This window comes from Pan troglodytes, chromosome 18 (assembly GCF_028858775.2).
Source record: "Pan troglodytes isolate AG18354 chromosome 18, NHGRI_mPanTro3-v2.0_pri, whole genome shotgun sequence".
NCBI classification, from domain to species: Eukaryota; Metazoa; Chordata; class Mammalia; order Primates; family Hominidae; genus Pan; species Pan troglodytes.
Genome location: NC_072416.2, coordinates 73,737,842 through 73,761,396, shown reverse-complemented (window position 1 = coordinate 73,761,396; position 23,555 = coordinate 73,737,842). Strand labels below are relative to the sequence as shown.

Below are 23,555 nucleotides of genomic sequence, written 5' to 3'. Positions count from 1 at the left end.
CGCAGACGCCTCTGCCGCGAAGCGCAGCACTGGGCCTGCGCAGCAGCTGCCGCGGCGCATCGAGAGTGCCCGCCCCCTCTCCCCCGGAAGAGGTGGGGCTTCGCACCTTGACCTGGAAATTAATGTACTATCCTCCTTACTTTTGGGTCGGGCCCTCCGGGAAGATGGCGGCCGTGCAGGCGGCCGAGGTGAAAGTGGATGGCAGCGAGCCGAAACTGAGCAAGAAGTGAGTGTCGCTGCGAGTCTTTAAAGCCTTTGCGGTAGGAGAGTCTGGGCTGGGAAGCGCCGCGAGGTTCCCACCAAGGCTGCTGTGCCGGGGCCTTCTTGCCGGCTCTCGTGGGTACGCACATGCTGAGACGTGGTGGCTGCGCCCTGCAGACCACGTACCCCGGGATACCCCGGGCACGCCGGCTCCCCGTTCCCGGCTGGCACCGGCGGGATGCTCCCTATCATACTCCTAGAGTTAAGAGACTGTGGAGGAGGAACTGGGACGAGAACTAAGAGTTATCAGAAAAGAAAAGCGAAACTTCCTGCTTAGCTTCATCGTCCTTTCTGAGAAATGCATTCTTTTGTTGAGCCACTCAGTAAACGTGGAAGTTGGAGAAATGTTAAATACCCTAGCTTTTCAGAAAGACCTTCAAAATTTTCTGGGCCTCACTAAGGTCATTCTGAACGTTATGTATTAAAAGGGATCAGTTCTAAAACTGTCATGCATCTACCCGTATGGGTTATTCAATAGATACCTGTGAGTATTAAGTGATCAACGTCTAACAGTAGAGACCATCTTAATTCAGCCTGATATCTTTGTTAACCACTCCCAAATCCCTGGAGTATGTAGGTTAACATAGATAAGTCAGGATTAGCCACCCTTTAACTGGCTGTCTTATATTCTCATTAGCGTTCCCCATTTGAACCACAGAACACAGGTAATTGAGTGTTTTATCATTGCTAGGAAGATGGTACATAGTACCATTCCAGAGGCATACGAGAGGGCTTAATCCCCGTGGCGCGCACTTGTTATCCCAGCTACTCGGGAGACTGAGGCGGGAGAATCGCTTTAACCCGGGAGGCGGAGGTTGCAGTGTGCTGAAGTCGTGCCACTGCACTCCAGCCTGGGAGACTTGAGGTAGCGGTCTCGGTCCTTCAGGGACTGCAAGAAGTGCTGCGTGAGCGAGCCCTTCTCCATCGCTTTCCCCAAGGCGTTACTGAGACAGAGCCAGACCCTGAATGAAAAAGAAAAGAGAAATGATGTTTCCTTTTTTTTTTTTTAAGATGGAGTCTCGCTCTGTCGCCAGGCTGGAGTGCAGTGGCGCGATCTTGGCTCACTGCAACCTTCGCTGCCAGGGTTCAAGCGATTCTCCTGCCTCAGCCTCCCGAGTAGCTGGGATTACAGGCGTGTGCCACCATGGCTGGCCAATTTTTGTATTTTTAGTAGAGACGGGGTTTCACCATGTTGGGCAGGGTGGTCTCAATCTCGTTACCTTGTGATCCGCCCACCTTGGCCTCCCAAAGTGCTGGGATGACAGGCGTGAGCCACCACCCCCGGCCTGATGTTTCCTTTTGTGTCCCTGGCTTTGTGCTTCAAATATCTTAGAAAAAGTATAAGAGAAATTGTCTAAGTTTATAGTTGGGTAGGACCTTAATATATTGTCCTTTATTAGAGCAATCCGATGGACTTCCATAAAAGTTTGGAACCTGGTCTTTGGACTGCTACCTTAGAGAAAATTGACTTGACTTTAATCTATTAAGTCAAATTTAATTGAATGTGGTGTATCTGTGATATACGATCCTAAAGTTTAGTTCATTCTTTCAAACCACCTATGATAATCAATTACATTGAATTGAATTTTAGGACTGTATATCACAGGTGAAAGCAGGGTTTCCAGTTCAGAGTGTGTTTTTAGGTAAACGGAGAAAAGTGGTTAATTCCTCTTTACTGACTTTTTTTTTTTTTTTTTTTTTTTTTTTGGAGGCAGAGTCGTTGTTGCCCCGGCTGGATTGCAGCGGTGCGATTTCAGCCCACGGCAACTTGCAACTCCCGGGTTCAAGCAATTCTGGTGCTTCAGCCTCCCAAGTACCTGGGACTACAGGTGCATGCCACAACACCCGGTTAAATTTTTGTATTTTAGTAGAGACGGGATTTCACCTTGTTGCCCAGGCTGGCGTCAAACTCCTGAGCTCAGGTGATCCGTCCGGCTCAACCCCACAAAGCGCTTGGATTATAGGCGTGAGCCACCACTCCCTGCTTCACTGACTTTTCTAAAATTAAATACAGCTACTACTTTTTTGACCAGCTTTTCTGTGCCAGGCACAATGCTAGATCTCTACAAGCTTTCTGTCTAATCTCAATAATAACCTTGCAAGAGGAGTTATTGTCCATTTTTCAAATTAATAAACTGAGGCCCTAGTAATTAAATGCATTATTAAAGTGTGCATTCCTAAAATATAGTGTAGCACTGATCCAGAGCACTGGAGCACGGATCTGAACTCAGGCCTGTGACTCCACAGTCCATGCTCTGTATCCTGACTGCACAGCACTACTCACGTTGTCTTACCTGTCATTGATCTCTATTCCTCTAGTTACCATGAGCTAAAATAACTTTTTTCTGATTAACATTTCCTTCCGTTTATTGTTCTGGGGAATTCCTTGGTCTGAAATTTTTAGTAAGCACCATTTTGTGCCAGGTATTGACTCCAAGTTTAAAAACAGATGTGCTCCCTGCCCAAGTGAAATAGCCTCCTCAAATTTATTTGAACACGGTAAAGAAGGTGATCTCTGTAATTCTGTTGCCTTCCAGTGTTGATAATGTATAAACACAACGCAGTCTAAGGACCTTCCTGAAATTCTGCTTTCCCCTTGTTCCTAGAGTTCCAAACAAGTCTTCTCTTTGACACGTATTTTTGTGTGGCTTGCATTTATCTTTGTCTAGAGTTTGCAATTGATAGTGACAGTTTCCTCTTATTTTATATGCTTCCTATTGCCATCTTGTGGCCAGGAATTTCCTCTCCAGGTGAGAAACCACACTTCAGGGCTTCAGAAAGTGCCTCACATCCTGTTCCCATATTCTAGGATGTTGTGAGCATTTTTACCTGTGAGCTATCCATTAACTTGCTGTTGGCTTTACCCCAGATATGCATGTTTTTCCACAGTCAGGACTAAGAACATTGTCAGTTACAGTTGTAGCACAGAGAGTGTTACAGGGTTGCTATCAGTTAAGACAGTCTTAAGTTAAATGGGACTAAAAGGTACTAGAAGCATGGTCCCCCTCCCCAACCCATAAGAGAGTTGGTTGGGTATATGTATACTGTCTGTCCCATCTGACACCACATCTCTGTGTTTCCCGCTAGGTGGTGGTAATCATTAGTTCCAGGGTGCTCTGCCATGTTGACGCAAGCTGCTGTAAGGCTTGTTAGGGGGTCTCTGCGCAAAACCTCCTGGGCAGAGTGGGGTCACAGGGAACTGCGACTGGGTCAACTTGCTCCTTTCACAGCGCCTCACAAGGACAAGTCATTTTCTGATCAAAGAAGGTTGGTGCCCATTACCTTCTTTATTGCTCTGGAAGCAAAAATTATTTCCTTACTTGGTTCATTTTCTGTTAAGCCTCTGGCTAAGTCTTTGGACTTGTTGCTAAGGAAACAAGGAGCCCTAATACCAAAACCAATAGTACTTTCTCATTTTCTCTTTAATAAATTCAAATCATCTCTCCTTACAGTCTTGAGATGACATGTGGATCTTATTCTAGAAGAGTGCTGAGAACAAAACCTTTGTTTGAACAAATAATTTCTAATGCCAGCTATTTCCCTTTTCTGTCTTTCTGGAGTTTTGTGTGCTCTTGAGATTAATGTGGTTTCTAGTCTTAGTGCTATCCCTAGGACCTTTTTGGATTATCCTTAAGGTTGATTTGATTTAAGAGGAGCACCTGGTTGAGTGGAAAACAGATTTATCTTAATTCTAGAAGAACGAGACAGCCTAATCTTAGCAGTCCACTGACTGAATTATAGCATGATAGCACCAGCACAGTGTTTTGGAAAGGTTGTCTTTACAAATTTTATAAGACATTATATGTAGAAAAAGCTGTCAACTTTGAAACCATTCAGAATCTGTTTTTCTTTTTTAAAAGATAAAAGATTCGGCCAGGCGTGGTGGCTCACGCCTGTAATCCCAGCACTTTGGGAGGCCAAGACAGGCAGATCACGAGGTCAGGAGATCGAGACCATCCTGGCTAACACGGTGAAACCCCATCTTTACTAAAAATACCAAAAAAATTAGCCGGGCGTGGTGGCGGGCACCTGTAGTCCCAGCTACTCCAGAGTCTGAGGCAGGAAAATGGTGTGAACCCGGGAGGCAGAGCTTACAGTGATCCGAGATCGCACCACTGCACTCCAGCCTGGGCAACACAGCGAGACTCTGTCTCAAAACAAAACAAAACAAAAAAAGGTGAAAGATTCAAAACCTCAATTCATTTTTTTAAGTTATTCTAAATTCATATCGAAAATGAAGGATGTGTCCTGAAGCCAGAATGTTTGCGGGCATGACTTGGGATCTCCTGCTGTGGTTCACTATTGCAGAATATTTGATTATGTTCAGCGGTTTGAAAGAATGATCCATAAATTGTCTTTGAATAGTAAAGATATCCCTCCCTACACCAATCTGTTTAGTTTCTGGTTTCAGATAGCAAATTCAGACCATAAGAGACATGAACATATCATACAGAACAGCTCAAAGTTGTCCGCATTACTTTGGTTTTTCAGGTTCAAGTGGTAAGTATCAAGAGTTTGGATACCAAGTGATTTAACCAGAAATGTATTTAAATCTATATGAGGCACAGAGAGTAAAGGGTTAAGATACTAAAAGATACCTAGAAAGCTCACATTTGGTTAGCTGAATGCCAGGGTCAGGGTAATCCCTTTATACAAACATCTCATTACACACCATAACAACTGGTGGGGGTTGTCTATTATTATTTTCGTTTCACACGTGAGAAGTTAATTCACTCGTCCAAGTCACATAATTGACAAGCGTGTTGGAATTTAGTCCCAGGCAGCCTGACTACAAAGATGGTATATTACCCCCTGTACTATACTGCTTTGCACACCGTTCTATTTTGTTGTCTAAGTCAGACTCCAGTGGGCAAAGTGAGACTAATGCTGAGAGCCATTCTTGGAGAGACTGTTGATAGGGGAGGTCTCCTTGAGTGCTAAAGAGCCAGCTCTTCCTTACTATCATTCTAACTCACTCTTAGGGGAGAGATAGAGAGAGGGGGTAGCAGAGGGCTGGAGATGTTGCCTTATCATGTATTAGATCTGGCATTGGAGGGGTCAGGTGGCTCACACCTGTAATCCTAGCACTTTGGGAGACCAAGGCAGGCAGATCACTTGAGGAAAGGAGTTTGAGACCAGTCTGGCCAACGTGGTGAAACCTCGTCTCACTAAAAATACATAAATTAGTTGAGTGTGGTGGTACACACCTGTAATCCCAGCTACTCAGGAGGCTGAGGCACGAGAATCCCTTGAAACCCAGGAGGCAGAGATTGCAGTAAGCTGAGATTGTGACTGCACTCCAGCCTGGGCCACAGAGCAAAACTCTGTCTCATAAAAAAAAAAAAAAAAAAAAAAAAAAGACCTGGCACTGTTGGAACTTCACCTTCTAGGGGGATACTAAACAACTAAGATTCAGTCACTGTCCTCAAGGAGCTGCCTAACCTAATTAGCTCAAGAAAAGCCTATTCTAATTTTCTAGAAAACCTTTTCTCCTATTCAAAACTAATGCATAGGATTTTCTTTGTCTTGGTACATCTTGGTTTCAGTTGGGACCTAATGCCAAGGACCTGAGACTGGCAAGCAGAGACAGAGTGATTTTTCACATCTTTGTTCTAAGCTTATTTTTCCCTTTGTGTCTTTCACATAAAGAGTTTAGTGACAAGCTACTTGAGCTGCGCTGTGAGTGTGGAATTGAGGGGTATAGAACTGAGCAAGAGCATTTCTCCTGGGCGATTCATGTTTTTGATAAGTTGCTAGGGGCAGAACATAGAGGACTCTTCAGGCAGCTAACACATTGAACGCTTTCATCTTTCCAACAGTGAGCTGAAGAGACGCCTGAAAGCTGAGAAGAAAGTAGCAGAGAAGGAGGCCAAACAGAAAGAGCTCAGTGAGAAACAGCTAAGCCAAGCCACCGCTGCTGCCACCAACCACACCACTGATAATGGTGTGGGTCCTGAGGAAGAGAGCGTGGACCCAAATGTGAGTTCCCTGGGCCATCAGCATGGTTGGGCACAGGAAAGCTTCTGATGAGGCTTCTGGCAGATTCTTTGGGACTGGACAGTAGGAGGGACCAGTATGCCTGAGGTCACTGCCAGGGATAAGGGAGGGTCTCCCACTGCATCTGGTTAAAGGCACAGACCCTGAGTGTTTTTTATGTCAACCCCCAAAAGGCATTTGGGAGAGTCCAGCATTCAAGTGAATTAACCTTCCTTGGAATTAGCTTGACCTTGAGGCCCCAGGGAAAGTGTCTCTCTAAAGATTGCCTGAGGTTTTCTTTAGACCAGGGGCTGGCAAACTACAGTCCACCAGCCAAACCCACTTCTCCATGCCCCCACTTTATCCTTCCCTCCCTGGTTTTTTGTTTTTGTTTTTGTTTTTTTGAGGCAAAGTCTCATTCTGTCACCCAGGCTGGAGTGCAGTGGTGTGATCTCACTGCAACCTCCGCCTCCCCGGTTCAAGTGATTCTCCTTCCTCAGCCTCCCAAGTAACTGGGGTTAGAGGCGCACACCACTACACCCTGTTAATGTTGGCCAGGCTGGTCTTGAACTCCTGGCCTCAAGTGATCCACCCGCCTCGGGCTCCCAGAGTACTAGGATTACAGGCATGAGCCACCACACCTTGCCCCTCCTTGGTTTTACTAGTAAAATTGTATTGGAACACAGCTGTGCTCATTTGTTTACGTATTTCTGAGGCTGCTTTCCCCCTGAAACAGCAGAGTTGAGAAGTTGCATCAGAAAAGCTTTGTGAGAAAGGCTGCTGTAGAGTATTCCTTGTTTACATTCTCCAGGCCCCATGCCTTGGGGAAAAGTCTGATGTGTCGCCAGAGGTAGGAGAGTAGTTAAGAACATAAGTGACTCAACTCACCATGCAAATGTGGTCTACAAAAGTGACAACAAGGCCACCTGTACCAATTAAAAATTAAACTTTTATGATCTTAGGCAGAACTCAGATTTTTCTTTTTGTTGACTCTTGCATTTTGAAATGCTGGCCTCTGGCCGCCCTGCATATTTTAAGTGCAAATCTCACTCCATATTCAATCCTGTAATGCAGAGGTCTTGGTTAAAGAAAACAATGTATTGGGGTCACTCGGGGGCAGAATACTGCCCTCTGCTAAGTGGGCCCCACTGGTCTGACCAGGTTCAACTTCTCAAGGGCTTTTTTTTTTTTTTTTTTTTTTAAACAGCAATACTACAAAATCCGCAGTCAAGCAATTCATCAGCTGAAGGTCAATGGGGAAGACCCATACCCACACAAGTTCCATGTAGACATCTCACTCACTGACTTCATCCAAAAATATAGTCACCTGCAGCCTGGGGATCACCTGACTGACATCACCTTAAAGGTGGCAGGTAGGAACTCTCCCTGGCAAATCACTGAACTCCCACAACAGGTAGGCCTGCAGCTTCAGTAGCACAAGGGAAGGTCTGGGTTGGTCTTGTTCTCAAGTAGCCTGTGTCTGAAGCTACTTTACTAAGGACAGTGCCATTATATCTACACAGAAAGAAGCAGAGCAGCCCCGAGACATGGAATCATATTCCAGATGAGGTAGTGCTACAAAGAGAGGGGCTTTCTCTATAAGGATTCCCTTCATCAGCAAGAATCAGCGGTAGAAGTCTCAGGCTTCTAAGAATTCCAATCTTTGGCCTAAGAATGCTTTGCACTGAGACAGTATTTCTAGAACATTGCTCTTTTGGAGTTGTAGTATCTTGGGTGAGATCTTCTTTTCCTAAATTTAAAAAACAAACAAAAAAAATCACATCTTTTCCTTGCCCTCTCCCACCAAATAGTAAAACTATCAGTTGTAGAAAATTTAGAATAGTCAAAGAAGCACGGAGAGAAAGTTTTGATTACGCATAATCCTACCACCTAGAGAGAATTTCTGGCAGGACCTAAATGCCCAAAAGATTTCTTCTTTAAAGTGCAGTGATTTTACTAAAATCTTTTTTTTTTTTTTTTTTTTTTTTTTTGAGATATAGTCTCATTCTGTCTCCCAGGCTGGAATGCAGTGGTGCCATCTCAGCTTACTGCAACCTCTGCCCCCCAGGTTCAAGCAATTCTCCTGCCTCAGCCTCCCCAGTACCTGGGATTACAGGCACCTGCCACCACGCCTGGCTAAGTTTTGTATTTTTAGTAGAGATGGGGCTTCGCCATATTGACCAGGCTGGTCTCGAACTCCTGACCTCAGGTGATCCACCTGCCTCGGCTTCCCAAAGTGCTGGGATTACAGGCGTGAGCCGCCACACCCTGCCACTAAAATATTTATTGATGTTAGTTATTCTAGTTCAGTATTCTCAGATACACAGTGTGCTCTGAGATCTTTTCACATCTGTGTATTCAGATTTTTTTTTATTTTTTTATTTTTTTATTTTTATTTTTTTGAGGCGAAGTCTTGCTCTTGTCCCCCAGGCTGGAGTGCAATGGCGCAATCTCGGCTCACTGCAACCTCCGCCTCCCGGGTTCAAGTGATTCTCCTGCCTCAGCCTCTTGAGTAGCTGGGATTACAGGCGCCTGCCACCACGCCCAGCTAATTTTTGTATCTTTAGTAGAGACGGAGTTTCACCATGTTGGCCAGGCTGGTCTCGAACTCCTGACCTCAGGTGATCCACCTGCCACGGCCTTCCAAAGTGCTGGGATTACAGGCCTGAGCCACTGCGCCCAGCAGATCTTTTTTATTTTAATTGTTTGTTTTTATTCTGTTTCTTGCTTTACATTTCCTTTGGGACTTTTATCTGCATACTGGATCATCTTGATTCTTTTCGATAATTGTCACTATCTCAAATCCTTTTTATCTTTCTTTATACTTTGATTTTTAAATTTTATCCTCCTTTTCACTTTCTGTTTCTCTTAAGGCATTATTTGTTGTATTCAGTTACTATTTCCTTATAGCTTAGTCTGCATTTTCTGAAAGATTTTTTACTTTACTTCTAATTCTTTCATGTGTTATCACCTCATTTCTTAGTTTTTCTAGTTCTAATTTGTGTTCTTTCATGTTTTGCGTCTTTTTCTTCATGTCTTTCAGCTCATTGTTGAATAGTAAGTTAGAATTTTTTGCTTTTCACGGCACGTACTCACTCATAAGTGAGAGTTGAACAATAAGAACACATGGACACAGGGAGGGGAACATCACACACTGGGGCCTGTCGAGGGGCGGGGGGACCAGGGAGGGACAGGGTTAGGACAAATACCTAATGCATGCGGAGCTTAAAACCTAGATGACAGGTTGATAGGTACAGCAAACCACCATGGCACATGTATACCTATATGACAAATCTGCGTGTTCTGCACATGTATCCCAGAACTTAAAGTAAAATTAAAAAAAAAAAAGGAATTTTTTGTTTTTCTAAGCATGTCTGTCTTGAGTGCTTTTATTTTGTCTAGAGGGGTGTTATTCTCCTTCTATCTCTCCATTTTTAGTTTTTTAAGTAACTTTATATGGTATGTGAGCCCAGTGCTTTTATGTTGCTTACATTTACATGAAATCAGTTTTCCTGAATGTTCAAAGGAAGCTCGGTTTCGTTTTTCCGGTGAGCTCCCTTTTGTTTTTGTGGCGTGTTCAGAAATACTGCAGCTTGTTTTTTGAGATTTCCTGGTTCTCTTCTTCTTCCTCACTTTTTTTGGGTCTTCTTTTTTTTTTTTTTTTTTTTTTTTTTGGTCTCTTTTTTCCTTGTCCTGTTCAGTTTTTACGGTCTTGTCCTAGAAGGGAGCCTGGCTGTTGAGAGGGTTTCTGTGGGCTCTACTCCTCATTCCCTTTAGATTTTTTTTTTTTTTTTTTTTTTTTGAGACTGAGTTTTGCTCTTATTGCCCAGGCTGGAGTGCAATGCCGTGATCTCAGCTCACTGCGACCTCCGCCTCCCAGGTTCAAACGATTCTCCTGCCTCAGCCTCCCAAGTAGCTGGGATTACAGGCATGCGCCACCACGCCTGGCTAATTCTGTATTTTTTTTTAGTAGAGACAGGGTTTCTCCATGTTGGTCAGGCTGGTCTTGAACTCCCAGCCTTACGTGATCTGCCTGCCTCGGCCTCCCAAAGTCCTGGGATTACAAGCGTGAGCCACAGCACCTGGCCCCCTTTAGATCTTCTTAATGCAACCCTCACCTGTATGGAAACGGACACATCCCCTCCCAGTTTCAGCTGCTCTCCCCCAGTGAGCCTGGAGGAAAAGGTTCACATTTTCCAGAGGATACCTTTGGCCATTTGGGGGCTTTCCAGTTCTCAGATCCCTCCCATACCCCATTTCTCCCCACTGCTTTTTCCCCGTATAGAGGTCTTATGGCTCTTGGTGGTTTGCCTCGTTGCTTATATTTGGGGGTCCTTGGCAACGTCTTCCCACAGCATTTTGATGTAAATTTTGTCCATGGATTTTTCGCTTTGCCTCTCTAGCTGTGCTTTCTATTTTTATGTGAGGATTCAGGGAAATCCAAAAACTATGCTGCTACCAGCACCACCATCTTCTAGGCATCCAGTGACTTAATCTTGAAAGCTAGATCCTGAAAGTATGTCTTTAACTGGTTTGAATGGACATTGTTGGTTTGAGGGAAAAGATGGGGATTAAACCTCAAGCTAAAATCAGATTGTACTGCTTTGCATTGTGCCCTGACCAAAAAAAAAAAAAATGCAGGCCGGGTGTGGGGGCTCACACCTGTAATCCCAGCACTTTGGGAGGCTGAGGTGGGTGGATCACTTCAGCCCAGGAGTTCAAGACCAGCCTGGGCAACATGATGAAACCCCCTCTCTACTTTAAAAAAAAAAAAAAAAAATTAGCCGAGTGTGGTGGTGTGCATCTGTAATCCCAGCTACTCAGGAGGCTGAAACAGGAGAATCACTTGAACCTGGGAGGCGGAGGCTGCATTGAGCTGAGATCATGCCACTGCACTCCAGCCTGGGCAACAGAGCAAGACTCTGTCCCAAAAAAAAAAAAAAATGCAGAGGGAGTTTTTTTTTGACACTGATACCATAAAATGACTTCTGGTTCTGTCAGTCAGTATTTTTGCTCTTCTTTTTCTAGGTAGGATCCATGCCAAAAGAGCTTCTGGGGGAAAGCTCATCTTCTATGATCTTCGAGGAGAGGGGGTGAAGTTGCAAGTCATGGCCAATTCCAGGTATCTCGAAATACCCAGTTATAGACCTTTCTTGGTTGGCCTAGAGCAACACAGCAATAGGCTGATGTGGTCTTACTGGTATTTGAAGTTAGAGTAAGAAGGAGTGGGACATGGTTGGGGAAGGCTGAGAAGAGGATAATGTGGCCACCTGGTCACCTGTAAAGTAATGACTACTCTCAAGTTATATGACAGTAAAGTAAAGGATAGTCCTTTTTTAATAGTGGCCCCTGAATCTGAGGTCCTTCTTGGGCTCACATTAACTAGGTATTAACAGTTGAGTGAGGGTTCCAGAGGAGACCAGTGGTCAGTGTTCATTTGAATTGTTGTTACTGAATTACATTTCTTTTTCACTCAGAAATTATAAATCAGAAGAAGAATTTATTCATATTAATAACAAACTGCGTCGGGGAGACATAATTGGAGTTCAGGGGAATCCTGGTAAAACCAAGAAGGGTGAGCTGAGCATCATTCCGTATGAGATCACACTGCTGTCTCCCTGTTTGCATATGTTACCTCATCTTCACTTTGGCCTCAAAGACAAGGTAAGCGTTCTTGGCCTCCTAGCTGTGGCCTCTTAGCTTTCTGTTTGTTTTATCACACCTTTGGATCAGACATACCAGTGATTTCTAACTGCTGCTTTTGGTTTAGGAAACAAGGTATCGCCAGAGATACTTGGACTTGATCCTGAATGACTTTGTGAGGCAGAAATTTATCATCCGCTCTAAGATCATCACATATATAAGAAGTTTCTTGGATGAGCTGGGATTCCTAGAGGTAAGGAGAGTTCCTTGCCTGACGTGATGAGCTGCCTTGCAATGCTTGCCTCCTCCTCTCCCTTGCCTTCCTTTTCCAAAGCGTATCCTGTGTCAGGATCCTTCATGCCTAATGAGAATGTCCCCTTTCTTGCCATCGTCTCTGTTCTACCTTGTCCTGATTAGGAAGGCAGGACCGGACTTGCAAGATAATGGACAAGGTATAGGGCCATCCACATGCTAATGATGTCACATTCAATATGTATTCACGTCATTTTGCTTTTTTGTAGCATTAAGAAATATTTTTTGATTATATGAGAAAGGCAAACACACGTACCATAAAACAAATTCAAACAATAAATTAAATAGAAGCAAAACTGAAAGTGCTCTTTCACTCCTTCTGACTAACTTCCCTACCCAAACTTGAGTTTGATATGTATCCTTCCGCACCATTTACTGGGCATATATACGTATGTACATATGCATGTTGCAGATGGAGTGCACATTTGTAAACATTTTGGAGGAGTTTTATTTTTGGTTTAAATGTGAATGAAGTCACACTATGTGTATTGTGATGGACCTGCTTTTATTTCACTTAAGATATTCTGGATCTCTTTGTATGAGATAGATACTCTTTCTTAATGCTGCATTATTTGTTTCAACAAGCATCTTTATACACATGTTCAAATGTTTCTGTAGGATGGATTTCTAGAAGTAGAATAAGTCAAACAATATAAGCAGTTAAAATTTTTTTTAAACAATCAGTTGAGATAACTCACTACCTTCAGACCAGCCTAAATTTTTAATAAATACTGGGAATTGGGCCGGGCGCAGTGGCTCACACCTGTAATCCCAGCACTTTGGGAGGCCGAGGTGAGCAGATCACAAGGTCAGGAGATCAAGACCATCCTGGCTAACACAGTGAAACCCTGTCTCTACTAAAAACACAAAAAATTAGCCAGGTGTGGTGGCAGGCACCTGTAGTCCCAGCTACTTTGGAGGCTGAGTCAGGAGAATGGTGTGAACCCAGGAGGCGGAGCTTGCCATGAGCCGAGATCGCGCTGCTGCACTCCAGCCTGGGCAACAGAGCAAGACTCCGTCTTAAAAAAAATTAAATAAATACTGCAAATTGAACTCAAGAAAGGCTATATCCATTTAGATTCTAATTTACAGCTTGTGAAAGTTCATGGTACTATATTAATGATATTAGGTATTAATAGAAATTGAGACACTGTTGTAGAAAATCATAGTGTCCTTTTTTGTCAAGCACTTGCATGTTACCGTTGAACTTATTAACATTTAGTTTGGGGTATAACAGGCTTAGACTATATTACATGCAAAGCATGGTCTGTCCCCATGGCCTCTGGTTATCTAAGGACTGATGTTTCTCCCTGCCTTTTTTAGATTGAAACTCCCATGATGAACATCATCCCAGGGGGAGCCGTGGCCAAGCCTTTCATCACTTATCACAACGAGCTGGACATGAACTTATATATGAGAGTTGCTCCAGAACTCTATCATAAGGTAGTCAATAATAGCACACCCTTTTCCCTTAAAGAAGCAGAAAGCTGGAATACCACTGGCTAGACGGGTATAGTCAGAAATAAGAGGAACAGAGAGAGTAAAGCAGCCAAGAAAGTGTTCTGATGGGTCAGGTGTGTGGATGTGAGTAACACTTCCAGAATTTCTCTACAAGATTAATAGAGCATTGCAGGGCAGAGACCAAAGGGGTTGTCTTTCCCATGTATACAGGCACGCCTTACCTACTTTGGTTCCCCTAAAACTTTTAAGATACAGTCTTACATGGGTTAGATCTGATTTAAGTCTTTCACAGAAGAAAGAGCCTAATCTCTCTGTGGAAGTTGGAAATAAGCATCTTCAGGCCTGGTGCGGGCCTCACACCTGTAATCCCAGCACTTTGGGAGGCCAAGGCGGATGGATCACTTGAGGTCAAGAGTTTGAAACCAACCTGGCCAACATGGTGAAACCCAGTGTCTACAAAAATACAAAAATTAGCTGGGTGTGGTGGCGTGTGCCTGTAATCCCAGCTACTCGGGAGACTGAGGCAGGAGGATTGCTTGAACCCGGGAGGCAGAGGTTGCAGTGAGCCGAGATCCTGCAACTGCACTCCAGCCTGGGTGACAGAATGAGACTTCGTCTCAAAAAAAAAAAAAAAAAAAAAGTATCTTCAAATCACTATAAAGATGTCCTGTCAAATTCCCAGGTAAATAGTGAAGATTATTATTCAGGATTCTTAGTTGCAGACAACAGAAACTGTTATAACTAGTTTAAGCAAAATAAAAATTTATTCAGCTCTATAGGTGAGGTATTGCTCCTCACAAGAGGGCATTAGCTGCGGGGGTCTGCCTGCAGACCCTGACCTAAACGATGGATGAATAAAACGTACACCGAAACACAGATACTCTGTTTTGCCAGTCCTGCTGAGTGTCCGACCACCTGCACACCAAGAGAGGTGTATTTGTCATTGCGGCCGACCCTGAGCAGCTCTCACTCCAGGCATTTATTTAGTATAGAATTAACAACAGAAGCTTTGAGTAAACACACTTGTGGATAGTTAACATGGTAAGAGAGGAGTTCTAGGAATTATTAAAGTCCAGGTACCATGGTCTAAAGTAAATACCATTAGGGAGCAGTATCTTTGGTCAACCTCCCCCCAGGAGGGCCATCTGGCTGAAAGGTTAATGGAGGTAGGGTAAACAGACTTAACTGGGGAAGCCTCTATTTTCCGTAGTATTTACCCTATGACCTAATGCTCTAAGGTAAGAACCGGCTGCCTTCAGCCTGTTCAATTATTACAAGCTATGTAACCTTTTGGCCTTCCAAAAGGTTTGTGACTATTCCTTATAACTTTCCCCAATATTTCCTTTTAATATTTCTGCCACCATCCTGAGTGAATCCCAACGTAGAGGAAGCTCACAGTCCCCAGGAGGATCAGAGAATCAGGCTTGGAAACTATACAACTAGGAATGATTCTGAGTCATATTAGAATGGGCTGTTCTCATGGAGAACCCAGTGTATTTTCCTAGCAGGCACAGTTACTACAGCTCATAACCCTGGCACTAGGCACAAGTCACTGCCGCTAGGACCTCTGCAATCTAAAAGCTACATGCGACTGGCCCCCTTCACCAGAATGAATTCTATGCAATACCCACATCTTTTGTTAGTAGTTTCCATGCTGAAGTCTCACAAGTGTATCTGACTGGTGGAGCTTGGGTCACACGCCTGCAGCCTAACCCAAGAGAGGCTGCTTCCTTGGGGAGGTTCAGACTCAATGATGGGGGATGCCCAAGACAGGAAGAGTATCCAGAAGTCCTAGGCAGCCAAAAAAGAGAGGTAACTATCCACACTACAAGGGTATAAAGAGAGCAGGGTGCTTGGCATTTTGACCAGAAACCTGAGAGTATACCCAACCTGTGAAAGCCAAGTTACGGCTTTTGGAGACTGAAACTTCCCAGAGCTGTTAATACAAGATTAGCTGTCATGGGGCCGGGCGCGGTGGCTCATGCCTGTAATCCCAGCACTTTGGGAGGCGGAGGCAGGCAGATCACCTGAGGTCGGGAGTTTGAGACCAGCCTGACCAATACAGAGAAACCCTGTCTCTACTAAAAATACAAAAAAATTAGCCAGGTGTGGTGGTACATGCCTGTAATCCCAGCTACTAGGGAGGCTGGGGCAGGAGAATTGCTTGAACCTAGGAGGCAGAGGTTGTGGTGAGCTGAGATCATGCCATTGCACTCCAGCCTAGGCAACAAGAGCAAAACTCCATCTCAAAAAAAAAAAAGATTAGCTGTCATGACCGTGGCCATGTGTTGTTGTTAGATGCTTGTGGTTGGTGGCATCGACCGGGTTTATGAAATTGGACGCCAGTTCCGGAATGAGGGGATTGATTTGACGCACAATCCTGAGTTCACCACCTGTGAGTTCTACATGGCCTATGCAGACTATCACGATCTCATGGAAATCACGGAGAAGATGGTTTCAGGTGACTCCTGCTCTCTCTCATACTCATCGGGTGGTTGGTATGCTGCTTTCAGAGGAGGGCTGCCTGGATTTCATTCCCGCTAAATAACAGGTTTCTCTCCCAGGGATGGTGAAGCATATTACAGGCAGTTACAAGGTCACCTACCACCCAGATGGCCCAGAGGGCCAAGCCTACGATGTTGACTTCACCCCACCCTTCCGGCGAATCAACATGGTAGAAGAGCTTGAGAAAGCCCTGGGGATGAAGCTGCCAGAAACAAACCTCTTTGAAACTGAAGGTAAAGTGACAACACTCACTCCTCCGTTGTAAGGCCCTCCTTCCTGTTCAGCTGTGAATTTGATTGGGTCAGAGCTAGAATTTCCCACACTATTCTCTTTATGTACATTTTTACTTGGCTAGTGTGATGTCTCCTGCCCTAACTTGTGCATTTGTGTCCCAGAAACTCGCAAAATTCTTGATGATATCTGTGTGGCAAAAGCTGTTGAATGCCCTCCACCTCGGACCACAGCCAGGCTCCTTGACAAGGTGAGAGGCCCCGCCTTTGTTGTACATGTCCTCATCTGGTGCTGAACAGTTCCCTCTTCCCTGGGAAAATGAACCCCACTGGGGAGAGTTCATTTCTGCAGCTTCACAGGAAAACCCTAGAGAGAGAACAAGAGAATTAACAGACTTTTAACTGTCATACTAAGCTCTGTGCCAAATAATTTATGTGTGTGATCTCAGTTAATCCCGTCCAGCTTTTAAAAAGCTATAGGGTAGGGTGGGCATGGTGGCTCACACCTGTAATCCCAGCACTTCAGGAGGCAGAGGCGGACGAATCACCTGAGATCAGGAGTTCGAAACCAGCCTGGCCAACATGGTGAAACCCTGTCTCTACAAAAAATCCAAAAATTAGCTGGGTGTGGTGGCGGGCACCTGTAATCCCCGCTATTCAGGAGGCTGAGGCACGAGAATCGCTGGAACCAGGATGCGGAGGTTGCAGCAAGCCGAGATCATGCCACTGCACTCCAGCCTGGGCGACAGAGCGAGACTCCATCTCAATAATAATAATAATAATAATAATAAATAAAAAGCTATAGGATAAACCCATCTGGATGGGAGCTGAGATCTTCTGTGTGGGCTGGGATGATCAAATACTATTCAGAAATAGTGACTAACTCTGCTTTGCTTTCTCATTAAGCTTGTTGGGGAGTTCCTGGAAGTGACTTGCATCAATCCTACATTCATCTGTGATCACCCACAGATAATGAGCCCTTTGGCTAAATGGTAAGATTCCAGTTACCTATTGCTGCATAACAGCCCCAAAACTTAGTGGTGTTAACAATTTATTGTCAAGATTTTGTGGTTTGACTGGTGGTCTTTCTGCTGGGTGGTGTTGACCAGGATAACCCAAGTGGCTTTTTTTCAACTGGGGATTCTGCCAGGGCACTTTGGTTCTCCTCCACGTGGTCACTCCACATACGATCTTATCCTCCAGGGCCTCTTCATGTGGCCTGTCTGGCAGCATAGCCTGGGCTTCCCTTCAGCATGGTGGTTGGGCTCTAAGGGGAAGCTTCCAAAAGAACAGACCTCATGCAAACACGTATCAAGCCTCTGGTGATAACCCATTGGTCAAACCAAGACATGTTGCGAGCGCAGAGTCCTGGTGAAGGAGACTACACTTGGGCATGAATACAAGAGGCATGGTCCATTTTAACAGTCTGCCACGCTGGCCTGTTAGGAAGATCATTAAACCTTCCCGGTCTCTCTCACCCTCCTCACCGTTGTACCAAATGATTTGTTGCTGAGACTGCATGCAGGCTTCCGACTGCAATCAGTAACACTTTTGAGTCCACTAGAATTCAATTATTGTATTAGATGTTTGATCGTTAGACCAACCTGGCCAATATGGCGAAACCCTGTCTCTACTAAAAATACAAAAATTAGCCAGGCATAGTGGCATGGGCCTGTGATCCCGGCTACTCAAGGCTGAGGCAGGAGAAGTGCTTGAACCCAGGAGACAGAGGTTGCAGTGAGCCGAGATCACACCACTGCACTCCAGCCTGCGTGACAGAGCGAGACTCCGTCTCAAAAAAAAAAGAAAAAAAAAATTTAGCTCATTAGGGGCCTCTATATTCAGCCTCCTCTTTGGTCTCCTGTCCCTAGGCACCGCTCTAAAGAGGGTCTGACTGAGCGCTTTGAGCTGTTTGTCATGAAGAAAGAGATATGCAATGCCTACACTGAGCTGAATGATCCCATGCGGCAGCGGCAGCTTTTTGAAGAACAGGCCAAGGTGAGAAAGGGGACTGTGAGCAGAAGCTGTGCCAACTCACCAGGAAATACCAGCCTTAACCCTGATCTGTGTCAGCGTATACGTTCTTGGTGACTTCAGAAGTGAAAGATAAAGCCATAGGCTTTGCTGGAGGAGTCACATTTCAAGATGGTGACTTCACCTGGTATTGACTCTGTCGTACATAAGAGGAACTTCATTATTAATCTCCGTATGGAAAGCGTGACGCTTGCCTTGAAAATACACTTGCCAAGCAAGAATATTATTTTCTTAGATTGTACATGTATTGAGGTGGCTTAGGGCTGGGAGGTAGGTAGAGATGAACGGAGAAGACAGAACCCCCACAGGCTGCCTGCAGCAGGTGTTGACACTGAGGGCTGTTTTCAGGAAATGGGAGAAAGACTCTTGCAATTGTCACAGTCTCTGAGAATTAACCTATTTGGAGTCCCAGAGCCCCAAGCAGCAGAAGGGTTTTCTTTCAGAGAAATTTGTATGTGTTCTGAGGTCGATTTCATCAGTCCTGACCTCCAGGTCTTTGAAAGAAACGGCTGCATCTTGGAGTTACTAGGAAATGAATTCCCAGCAAGTCCTGAGTGTCAGGAGCATCTCTGGAATGATGGTACTCCCACCTCGGAGCCTGGTAACATGTTCACTCACACACTGAGATATCTTAGAAGAAGGTCACCTTTTGGTTCTCTTTCCTCTCGTAGGCCAAGGCTGCAGGTGATGATGAGGCCATGTTCATAGATGAAAACTTCTGTACTGCCCTGGAATATGGGCTGCCCCCCACAGCTGGCTGGGGCATGGGCATTGATCGAGTCGCCATGTTTCTCACGGACTCCAACAACATCAAGGTATGTAGCAACCCTCCACAGAGCACACTTCCCTGAGGAAGCTGCATTGTGTTGGAGCCAGGGCATGGTGGGCCTGGAGGATAAAATTAAGGAAGGGCTTTGGGCTGGGAAGAGGAGCAGGCAGAGGAGTTCCATGCCACTCACAGGAGGGCCAGAGCCTCTGACCTTAAAGGATTTGGGTTTTTTCCTACCAGGGGCAGAAGGAATACTAATTGTTTGCATTTCTTGAGGATCCAGGGAAGTCTCCATGCATTATTTCAGCTAATTAAGTCAGCCCTATGAGGTGTAGAAACTGTTGTTTCCCATTTTTATAGATGAGGAAATCAAATTTTCACAGAAATGCGTCTATTCATCCTTTTGACATAGTGCCCTAGGCAGTGCTATGCATTTGTTCTTTGTCATCTGTAACTTGAGAGGGTCTGAGTTGAAATAAAAGAACACGTGAGCCTTTTCAGCTGGAATATACTAATCTCTGGATTTTGGTGGTAACAACAGAGGCAAGAGGAATGGGTAGATAGCTGTGAAAAAATGTTGAGAGTGCTTCTCAGCTTCAAGGTACATTCTTATCTCCCACAGGAAGTACTTCTGTTTCCTGCCATGAAACCCGAAGACAAGAAGGAGAATGTAGCAACCACTGATACACTGGAAAGCACAACAGTTGGCACTTCTGTCTAGAAAATAATAATTGCAAGTTGTATAACTCAGGCGTCTTTGCATTTCTGCGAAAGATCAAGGTCTGCAAGGGAATTCTTGTGTGCTGCTTTCCATTTGACACCGCAGTTCTGTTCAGCCACCAGAAGAGAGACAAGGAATTAAAATTTTCTTTTTAATCCTGTTACCAAATAAGCCATTTGTCTCTTCTCTTTACTTTTAGAATGTCACCTTTTTTTCCCAGACTTCTGGCCTAATGAATGTTTAGGATTTTACCATCTTATTCATTTAACAAATTTGTATTAATGTCTGCCCTGTGCCAGGCATTATTCTAAGAGATTGGGGACACAGCAGTGAACAAAAGCCAAGTTCCTGCTTTTGTGGAAATTGTATTCTTTCTTTGGGGTAGGGAGAAGAAGTAGACAAACAAAAAAACAAGTAAATACATGTTCTTTCTGGTGGTGGTATATACTAAGAAGAAAAATGGAGCAGGGTAAGGGGACAGAGGTGCTATTTTAGAGGTGGAAGGAACAGTGCTACTTTATGGTGGTCAGGAAGACCTCTGCTGGGCATTTCAGTAGAGGTCTGGAGACTGAGCTGGGGAGGTCTGTGGGAAAAGGCCATTCAGACTAAAGGACCATGTTTTTGAGGAATGGCAGAGGGTCTGGTGTGACTGGACAGGGATGAGTGAAGGTCAGTGAGGGGCCAGATCACGCAGGCCCCTGGAAGCCACTCAGAAAAGTATGTGTTTTCTGAGGGAAATGAGATACCATGGAAGGATTTTGAGCAGAGGAGTGTTTTTCAAGGATTATTCTAGTTTCTGTGTGGAGGACAAGAGCAACGAAGGGAAACCAGCTGAGCAGTCACCATGGGCTGAGGAGGCAGTGGCTGCGACGTGTGTGGACCAGTGGAAATGGTTACAAGTGGTTGTACTTTGCCTGTGTTCCTGAGGGCAGAAGAATTTGGTGATGGGAATGTGGGTTGTGAGAAAAAGAAGCCAAAAATGATTTCAAGGTTTTGGACCTGAACAGCTGGAAGAAAGTTGCCCTCTACTGAGATGGGAAAAACAGGAAGTTCAGGTTTCAGAGGGAAGGTTGGAAGTTTGGTTTTGGACATGTTAAATTTGACATGCCTGTTAGCCAGATGGAAATAGCAGAATGTTGAGTAATGAATCTGAAGTTTTCTCATTATTTTCAGCTCCATTCAATAGAGCTAAGAATGTGACAAGGGTGTGGCTGAGAGCCTGCCATGAAAGTGGAGCCTCTGTTTCCTGACACGGAGACAGCTGGGAAGACCTTTTTTCACATGACGGAAGACTTTACCTTCTGCACCTCAGCAAAACCTTTGCAAGCATCCCAGTTTGGGAGCAGCCAGTCTCCTTTCACAGAGCAGGTTTCTGTTTCTGTAGCTGGTAAAACAACCTAAGCATTCAGAATTGCCTAAATGAACTACCTCAGGCAGTGCGGAACATCCCTACCCCTGCTGGTGTTTAAGCAGTACGTGACCAGGTGGCATTTCAGAAGAAACATTTTCAGATGGCACATCCTCAGAAAGGGAGTGGTAACTAAAACGGGAGATAATCATCTCACCAAGGGAGGTGGTGGAAGGTCAAGGCCAGGTAAGGGACTAGGTTTCAGGTAATACTGTCAATGCAGACGATTGAAAAAGGCCATAAGGATTGATGATATCATGAGTGACTTTACAAAGTGGTTTAATGGAAGGATGGAGGCAGAAGCCAGCTGTCTGGTCTTAAGGAGGCTAGGGATAGAAAGGAACTGAGGCAGCAGTAGACAACTTGTATGTGAGGGTTGGCAGGAAAAATGACCAAGAGTGTGAAAGCTAGAAGGGACAGAAGGGTCATAAAGTCCCCATTTCTCTTCAAACAGTTGCAGGCTCACAATTTGCTAACTGCTTTGCTGGGGTGAGCAGAAACAGGCATGGTCTCAAACTTCATCAAGCATCTACACTTGTAAAGAAAATAGATATGTAATAAATCATCCTCCAAAATTGTATAAAATGGCAGCTCAGGTAAACGGTTTGAAGGAGAGGTCCATGGGGTGTTGAGAAACTATAATGAACATGGTCCTAGTTAGAGGAGGTTTCTCTGAGGACATTAGATCTGAAGGGAAGAAGGCTTTCCATGGTATGGCAACAAGTGCAAAAGCCCTGTGGTAGGAAGGGACATGGAGACCAGTGAGAGTATAGAAGCCCAAAGAAATATGGCACCAGGTGAGGCAGGAAGGGGCTGGCCATGCAGGACTGTGAGCACTACTATGGGATTTTTGTCTGTATTTTTAAGAGTACTGGGAAGCCAGTCGGGCATGGTGGCTCACGCCTGTAATCCCAGCACTTTGGGAGGTCAAGGCAGGCGGATCACTTGAGGTCTGGAGTTTGAGACCAGACTGACCAACAGGGTGAAACCCCGTCTCTACTAAAAATACAAAAATCAGCCCGGTGTTGTGGCATATGCCTGTAATCCCAGCTACTGGGGAGGCTGAGGTAGAATTGCTTGCACCTGGGAGGCAGAGGTTGCAGTGAGCCAAGATTGTGCCACTGCGTTACAGCCTGGGCAAGAGAGTGAGACTCCATCTCAAAAAAAAAAAAAGTACTGAGAAGTCATTCACTGAAGTATTATTTAAGCAGTAAATGTGTAGTAGTCACAAATCTGACACCAGATTTGCAGTTTGAAAAGATTAGTCTTGCTGCTCTGTGGAAAATGAATTGGAGTTAAGCAAGAAAAGGTGGAAGTTCAGAGATGAGTGTAGCAATCCAAGAGGAATACGATAGTGGCTTTTACTAGCGTATTGGCATGCAAGTGGAGAGAAATGGATGGATTCAAGAGATAGGAAGTAAGATCAACAGGACTTGGTAATGGATTGCACTGAGGGGATTAAGGGAAGGGAGATAACAAGGAACATGACTCACTTTTTAGTTACGCAACTAGATTGCTAGTAATACCAATCCCTGAGATAAAGAACCCTAGAAAAAGGTCTTTGATACCCCTTACCCCCACTGGAATATTTCTTAAAAGACAGAAGAGGCAGTCACTTGCAGATTAAAGATATTGGAGAGGAATGAGGAGCAAAGTCTTTGGCCTTGGAGGAGGGCCATGTCCCATTTCCTTTGAACTAGAGAGAAGGATGGGGTTGAGCAAGTTGCATAAATTTTTGAGGGGTAGCAAAGAAAAATGAATTCTTTCATTTTTAGTAATAGAGGCATTCAGTTACTGGGTGACAAAGGCCCCTGAAGTATCCAGGCAGCTATATTACTTATTCCCGGCAATCCAAAGGTTTTTAGACCTGTTCTGTCCACTACACTGTAGTAGTACTGTACTACAGTAGCCACTAGCCACATGTGACTATCCAGCATCTGAAATGTGGCTGATCCAAATTGGGATGTATTCTAAGTGTAACACACACCAGATTTCTTAAACTTCACATTAAAAACAGAACAGAACATAAGTATTTTTTAAAATATTGAGACTGGGCAGCCAGGTGCGGTGGCTCACGCCTGTAATCCAGCACTTTGGGAGGCCGAGGCGGGCAGATCACGAGGTCAGGAGATCGAGACCATCCTGGCTAACATGGTGAAACCCCGTATCTACTAAAAATACAAAAATTAGCCTGACGTGGTGGCGGGCACCTGTAGTCCCAGCTACTCGGGAGGC

At 44.8% G+C, this 23,555-nt stretch overlaps 1 protein-coding gene across 8 annotated transcripts; it reads left to right on the top strand.

The window, feature by feature from the left end:
• The first annotated feature begins 82 nt into the window (after positions 1-82).
• On the top strand, positions 83-20,083 carry KARS1 (lysyl-tRNA synthetase 1). Of its 8 annotated transcripts, none has more exons than XM_003315225.5 (15): positions 83-226; positions 3,349-3,528; positions 6,081-6,240; positions 7,445-7,610; positions 11,266-11,359; positions 11,715-11,901; positions 12,008-12,133; positions 13,516-13,635; positions 15,952-16,114; positions 16,218-16,391; positions 16,554-16,639; positions 17,295-17,380; positions 18,260-18,386; positions 19,094-19,237; positions 19,814-20,083. In XM_003315225.5, the coding sequence occupies exons 2-15, from the start codon at positions 3,383-3,385 to the stop codon at positions 19,910-19,912; spliced, it is 1,878 nt and encodes a 625-aa protein (XP_003315273.1). In that variant the 5' UTR covers positions 83-226; positions 3,349-3,382; the 3' UTR covers positions 19,913-20,083. The 8 variants fall into 8 exon arrangements, with proteins under 8 accessions (XP_003315273.1, XP_009429550.1, XP_511115.2 ...); XM_009431275.2 differs by having other exon boundaries at positions 83-340; XM_063797450.1 differs by lacking the exon at positions 83-226 and adding an exon at positions 1,973-2,090.
• Positions 20,084-23,555: the final 3,472 nt, after the last annotated feature.

Excerpts from the sequence above, each read along its gene's own strand:
- KARS1 (XM_003315225.5), top strand. The coding sequence starts at position 3,383 with ATGTTGACGCAAGCTGCTGTAAGGCTTGTTAGGGGGTCTCTGCGCAAA. Across the intron at positions 13,636-15,951 it reads CTCCAGAACTCTATCATAAG|ATGCTTGTGGTTGGTGGCAT; the intron begins GTAGTCAATAAT and ends TGTTGTTGTTAG. Across the intron at positions 19,238-19,813 it reads CGGACTCCAACAACATCAAG|GAAGTACTTCTGTTTCCTGC; the intron begins GTATGTAGCAAC and ends TATCTCCCACAG.